Raw genomic sequence first — 7,408 nt, forward strand, 5'->3', positions numbered from 1 at the left:
TTGTTGTTTTCAAGCAAACGTGAATGACGAAATAAGCTGCATTTTCTAATTTTACATTTTAAATGTTATGGGGTGCATACCGGCACGGAGTGTTTGGAGTGGTCGCAAGATGGCGACCAGTGACGACGTGGCGGCGTCATTTTCTCGCTGACAGAGGATTGGCTAGCCGCTATTCAGATATTATACAGAGGACAATAATGTAATTTATATACTTCATAATACTCTACTATGAGCTACGAAGGACGGCAGCGCGATATCGCGCCATGCACTACGATTGTTTTAGACAATGTGATACTGTCATGCTATATGATTTGATGCGAGTCCTGGTTTTCTGTATGCGCCCTGCATAGATGCGTGTATCACGCACTCGGTTTTGAGTGTGTCTATTCAGTGAACTGCGGGCAGTAAACTTGCATCCACACTTGTCACGCGCCTACAGTTTCTCTCCCGTGTGAGTGCGCATGTGTGTCTTGAGATTAAAGGAGCTCCTACACTGTATTCACATATATCGCAGGCATACGGCTTCTCTCCCTTGTAAATGTGCATGTGTTTCTTGAGATAACTGGAGGTCCTACACTTGTATTCACATCTCTAACATGCAAACGGTTTCTCTCCTGTGTGAGTGCACGTGTTGCTTAAGATTTTTGAAGCTCGTATATCTGTGTTCACATATATCACACACGTACGGCTATTCCCGTGTGAGTGTGCATGTGTTTCTTGAGATGACCGGAGGTACTACACCTGTATTCACATATATCGCACGCATACGGCTTCTCACCAGTGTGAGTGCGCATGTGTCTCTTGAGATCACCGGAGGCCGTACACTTGTATTCACATCTCTCACATGCATACGGCTTCTCTCCCGTGTGAGTGCGCATGTGTTTCTTGAGATTAAAGGAGCTCCTACACCTGTATTCACATACATCACACACATACGGCTTCTCTCCCGTGTGAGTGTGCATGTGTTTCTTTAGATCACTGAAGGTCTTACCCTTGTATTCACATTTGTCACATGGAAATGGTCTCTCTACCATGTGACTGTGCATGTGTCGCGTGAGGTCACTGGATATTATACACATATAGTATATAAACTGCCAATGTATTTATCAAAGCGTGTGTGTATTTCACTGTGTACTTGCCAAACAAATGGTTAATGTGTTACGTGTAAGCATGATTGTAGGCCTACATGTATTTCTATTGACATCTCAACCATAAAAAAACATGTGAACAACTAAACTCTCTATATAACACCTTACACATAACACTACTGGTAACACATGCATCACAGTCACTAAGCCCGCGCTTAGCGTCGGTTCCAGCTAGTAATAATAATAATAATTTTTGAGGGGGCAAGTGCCCCCGCCCCCCCGGTTCCGCCGCACTTGATCTCCAACTATGACCCTGCCATAAGATACTTGTCTTGCTTTTCTTCCTATTCTCACATTAAGTCTACACGTGAGACGATGTGTAGGCCTACTGCTTTCATCGACCATACATAGTTAGTGGATACGCCCGATATTATAGTTGAGGATGGATGGATGGATAGATGGGTGGATGAATGGATGGATGGATGGATGGATGAATAGATAAATAGATGGATCGACGAATTAATGGATGCATGGGTGGATGGATGAATGGATGGATGGGTGGACGAATGCATGGCTGGATGGATGGATGAATGAATAGATGGATTGATGGGTGGATGAATGGATGGAGGGATGAATAGATGGATGGATAGATGGATAGATGGAAGGATGGGTGGATGGATAGATGGATGGATGGATAGATAGATGGATGGATGGATGGATGGATGGATGGATAGATGGGTGGATGAATGGATGGATGGATGGATGAATAGATAGATAGATGGATGGGAGGATAGATGGATGGATGAATGGATGGATAGATGGATGGATGGATGGGCAGATGAATCGATGGATGGATAGACGGATGGATTGATGGACAGATTGATGGATGCATGGATTGATGGATGGATGAATGGATGGATGGATGAATGGACTGATGGATGGATGGATGGATGGATAGATGGATGAATAGATGTATCGTCAACTTCCAGATTTGCGTGACCTCCGCTGCTTCCTCAAAGTCAATTTCCTGTGGCATGTTACGTGTGTCATGTGCCTATTATGTGTTCATGTGAGAATCAGTATACATGGTAATCTTAATCGAGGTGCTGCTGCCATGGTAACGATAAATTACGATGTACTGTTTATCTGCATTCACAGTTGTGACGTTTGTCAATGTGTTAGAGTACCGCTAAAGATCTATGCACACACACACGCACACGCACGCACACACACTCACACGTGCACACACGCAACACGCGCCCATATAAAACACACAATCTATACGTACATGCCAACATGTGACGTTTGTATTTATGACAAACCTAAACGAAAGTGAAATGACAATTTCGAAAAATGCTCCAAAAAATCGTTACACAGCCTATACATGCAATATTATTGACGTGTTATGAAGAAACGAATACAACATACGTACATAGATATGATCACGCCACAGGCGTTATTGTAAGTATATCTGAATATCTACATACCACGTTACGATGCAGAAACGATATGGTATATATATGTTCAAGCATAACAATGGTAATCATGTATTTAATATGCCGTCATGTCTTCCACCGATTTCTATACACCAACTGGATAGTTGTTAGTCGCCACTAGGTGTCACCACCGGACACCATGACAGCACTCATCGAAGTAGTAGTATCGTAGAATAGGCCAACAGGCTGAGCTGAGTTTTCATGTGCCTCGTGACGTCATGTTGAAAACCTCTACGTATAGACTATCATAGCTGTTTGTGTCTCTCTCATTGTATCCATCCGTCCGTCTGTCTGTCTGTCCATACATATATATATATATATACACATATATATATAAACTGCCATGTATTTATCAAAGCTTGTTGTTTTCAAGCAAACGTGAATGACGAAATAAGCTGCATTTTCTAATTTTACATTTTAAATGTTATGGGGTGCATACCGGCACGGAGTGTTTGGAGTGGTCGCAAGATGGCGACCGCTGACGACGTGCGGCGTCTTTTCTCGCTGACAGAGGATTGGCTAAGCCGCTATCCAGATATTATACAGAGGACATAATGTAATTATTTACTTCATAATACTCTACTATGAGCTACGAAGGACGCGAGCGCGATATCGCGCCATGCATACGATTGTTTTAGACAATGTGATACTGTCATGCTATATGATTTGTGCGAGTCCTGGTTTTCTGTATGCGCCTGCATAGATGCGTGTATCAGCGCACTCGGTTTGAGTGTGTCTATTCAGTGAACTGCGGGCAGTAAACTTGCATCCACACTTGTCACGCGCCTACAGTTTTCTCTCCGTTGAAGTTGCGCATTGTGTCTTGAGATTAAAGGAGCTCCTACACTGTATTCACTATATCGCAGGCATACGGCTTCTCTCCCTTGTAAATGTGCATGTGTTTCTTGAGATAACTGGAGGTCTACACTTGTATTCACATCTCTAACATGCAAAGTTTCTCTCCTGCTGTGAGATGCACGTGTTGCTTAAGATTTTTTGAAGCTCGTATATCCGTGTGTTCACATATATCACACACGTACGGCTATTCCGTGTGAGTGTGCATGTGTTTTCTTGAGATGACGCGAGGCTACTACACCTGTATTCACATATATCGCACGCATACGGCTTCTCACCAGTGTGAGTGCGCATGTGTCTCTTAGAATCCGGAGCCGTACACTTGTATTCACATCTCTCACATGCTACGGCTCTCTCCGTGTGAGTGGCATGGTGTTCTTGAGATTAAAGGAGCTCCTACACCTGTATTCACATACATCACACACATACGGCTTCTCTCCCTGTGTGAGTGTGCATAGTGTTTCTTTAGATCACTGAAGGTCTTTCCCTTGTATTTCACATTTGTCACATGGAAATGGTCTCTCTACCATGTGGACTGTGCCAGTGTGCGCGTGAGGTCACTGGACGACTTATATTGCATTCATATATCGCACGCCATGTGGCCTCTCTCCTGTGTGAGTGCGCTTGTGGCCACCTTCAGAATATCGAGGGCGTTATTATCTGTGTTGACATATATCGCACGCATACGGCTTCTCTCCCGTGTGAGTGTGCATGTGTTTCTTGAGATTCACGAGAGGTCTTACCTTGTATTCACATTTGTCACATAGGAATGGTCTCTCTTCCATGTGACTGCCGCATGTGTCGGTGATGTTCACTAGACGACTTATATCTACACTACATATATATCGCACGCATATGGCCTCTCTCCGCTGTGGTGGCGGGTGAACCTTCAGAATATAGGGAGGTAGGTACATTCTGTGTTCAACAGTATATTTGACGCATATGGCTTCGTCTCCCGTTGTGAGTGCGCAATGCGTGATCTGTCTTGAGATAAAAGGACTGGTCCTACACCTGTATTGCACATGTGTCGCACGCATACGGGCTTCTCGTCCTGTGGTGAGTCGTGCATGTGTTCTGATGATCAGCTGAACGTCCTTACCTTGTGATTCCATTTCGTCAGCATGAAAATGCTCTCTCCATGTGACTGTGTCATGTGTCGCGTGAGGTCACTGGCACGACTTATATCTACATTCACATATATCGCACGCATGATGGTCTCTCTTCCCGTGTGAGTGCGCATTGTGCACCTTCATGACTATCGAGTGTAGTATATCTGTGTTCATATCATATCGCACGCTTGGCTACTCTCCCGTGTGAGTGCGCTGTGTGGCACCTTCTAGAATTAGGGGGTATTACATCTGTGTTTCACAATATATTGGCACGCATACGGCTTTTCCCGTGTGAGTGCGCATGTGTTGTCTTGAGATTAGGGGGTCCTACACCTGTATTCACTATATCGCACGCATCCGGTTCCTCACCCGTGTGAGTGGCGGCATGTGTTTTGATTCCATGATAGTCGTACCGTTGTATTACATTTGTCACATGGAATGGCTCTCCTACCATGTGACTGATGCTATGTGTCGCGTGAAGGCTCACTGGATGACTTATATCTGCATTCACATAATTCGCACGCTTATGGCCTCTCGGTTCCGTGGTTCGAGTGCGCTTGTGCACCCTTCAGGCACTATCGAGGGTAGTATATCTGTTGTTCACTATATCGCACGCATATTGGTCTTTCTTCCCGTGTTTGAGTTGCGCATGTGCACTTGAGACTTAACGGTTACGCTACTACAACCTGTAATTCATGTGTCACACGCATATGGCTCTCACCAGTGGTGAGGTGCGCGCATGTGTTCGTTTGAGAATCATCGGAGGCCCGTACACTTGTTTCACATCTCTCACATGCAAACGGTTTCTCTCCCGTGTGAGCGCGCATGTGTTTCTTAAGCATATCCGACCTAGAACACCTATATTCACATCTCTCACATGCAAACGGTTTCTCTCCCGTGTGTGTGCGCTTGTGTTTCTTAAGAGTATCGAAGCTCGTATATCTATGTTCACATGTATCGCACGCATACGGCTTTTCCCCTGTGTGAGTGCGCATGTGTGTCTTGAGATTACCGGAGGTCCTACACCTGTATTCACATATATCGCACGCAAATGGCTTCTCACCAGTGTGAGTGCGCATGTGTGACTTGAGACTACTGGCCGACTTATATCTGCATTTACAAGTGTCGCATGCAAATTGCCTCTCTCCCGTGTGAGTGCGCATGTGCATCTTAAGATGACTCGGTTGAGTGGCCTTGAATCGGCACATACAACAGAAATAAGGCTTTTCTTCTTCCGTGTGAGTGCGCATGTGTGACTTCAGATTACCGGCGGTCCTACACCTGTATTCACATGCGGCACACGCAAATGGCTTCTTTCCTTTGTGAGTGAACATGTGTCTCCTAAGATAACGTAGCTTGGAGCTGGCGTATCCACACACACCACACACGTAGGACTTTTCTCCTCCAGGGCGTGGCATATCTGAAGGAGAAGGCTCCATCAGAGAGATCGAAGGTGCTTAGTTCTGCGTCATTTCGAGCTCTTGCTAACACTCTCCTGCTGGGAAAAAGATGTCAAAATAAATATCACCATTGATGCACTGCAGCACTGCATGTCACTGCCCCAGACGTAACAAGGTATGCTACGAAGATGGGGTCACAGCTACAAACGTACCAGTGGTGACCTCGCCAAATTTAACAATACACATGGGTAGAAATGAACTTTTGAACAAGCATGTCCCACAGACTCCTTACCCTCAAAACGAGGGAGTCCGAAACAAAATGAGGGAGTCCGCAGTCTAAAGTTCAAAACTAAAGATATTAACCAAAAGGACATTTGCGGTGCACGTTGGCCAAATTTTCTAGGGACATTTTTCTAAAAACAAGTGCCACAGTGCGACAGGGCTCATCTGGTGTCTGGTGTTCTGCTGATAAATTCATTTGTGCATAGCAAGGCGTCTTATACATAAGTCTTCTTTATTCTTGTTTGACTTTCGTAGCCAATTGGAACAAATATATCAGCTACACTTTCAAGATCACTGAAGGTCTTACCCTTGTATTCACATTTGTCACATGGAAATGGTCTCTCTACCATGTGACTGTGCATGTGTCGCGTGAGGTCACTGGACGACTTATATCTGCATTCACATATATCGCACGCATGTGGCCTCTCTCCTGTGTGAGTGCGCTTGTGCACCTTCAGAATATCGAGGGTAATATATCTGTGTTGACATATATCGCACGCATACGGCTTCTCTCCCGTGTGAGTGTGCATGTGTTTCTTGAGATCACTGAAGGTCTTACCCTTGTATTCACATTTGTCACATGGAAATGGTCTCTCTACCATGTGACTGCGCATGTGTCGCGTGAGTTCACTAGACGACTTATATCTACACTCACATATATCGCACGCATATGGCCTCTCTCCCGTGTGAGTGCGCGCGTGAACCTTCAGAATATAGGGGGTAGTACATCTGTGTTCACATATATTGCACGCATATGGCTTCTCTCCCGTGTGAGTGCGCATGTGTGTCTTGAGATTAAAGGAGGTCCTACACCTGTATGCACATGTGTCGCACGCATACGGCTTCTCTCCTGTGTGAGTGTGCATGTGTTTCTTGAGATCACTGAAGGTCTTACCCTTGTATTCACATTTGTCACATGGAAATGGACTCTCTACCATGTGAATGCGCATGTGTCGCGTAAGTTCACTGGACGACTTATATTTGCATTCACATATATCGCACGCATATGGCCTCTCTTCCGTGTGAGTGCGCTTGTGCACCTTCAGACTATCGAGGGTAGTATATCTGTGTTCACATATATCGCACGCATACGGTTTCTCTCCCGTGTGAGTGCGCATGTGTTTCTTGAGATCACTGAAGGTCTTACCCTTGTATTCACATTTGTCACATGGAAATGG

At 45.1% G+C, this 7,408-nt stretch overlaps 1 protein-coding gene across 1 annotated transcript in view; it reads right to left on the minus strand.

Moving 5' to 3' along the window:
• Window positions 1-475: 475 nt before the first annotated feature.
• LOC106817815 (protein krueppel-like) overlaps window positions 476-7,408 on the minus strand; it is an 8,375-nt gene continuing 1,442 nt past the window's right edge. The window contains exons 3-5 of the mRNA XM_014822515.1: window positions 2,084-2,142; window positions 779-909; window positions 476-614 (exon numbers count right to left, since the gene is read on the minus strand). Of these exons, the coding sequence (XP_014678001.1) occupies window positions 592-614; window positions 779-909; window positions 2,084-2,142 (213 nt within the window). The 3' untranslated portion in view covers window positions 476-591. The remainder of the gene's footprint in view (window positions 615-778; window positions 910-2,083; window positions 2,143-7,408) is intronic.

The sequence above is a fragment of the Priapulus caudatus genome, unplaced genomic scaffold (genome assembly GCF_000485595.1).
Source record: "Priapulus caudatus unplaced genomic scaffold, Priapulus_caudatus-5.0.1 Scaffold1875, whole genome shotgun sequence".
Taxonomy (NCBI): domain Eukaryota; kingdom Metazoa; phylum Priapulida; class Priapulimorpha; order Priapulimorphida; family Priapulidae; genus Priapulus; species Priapulus caudatus.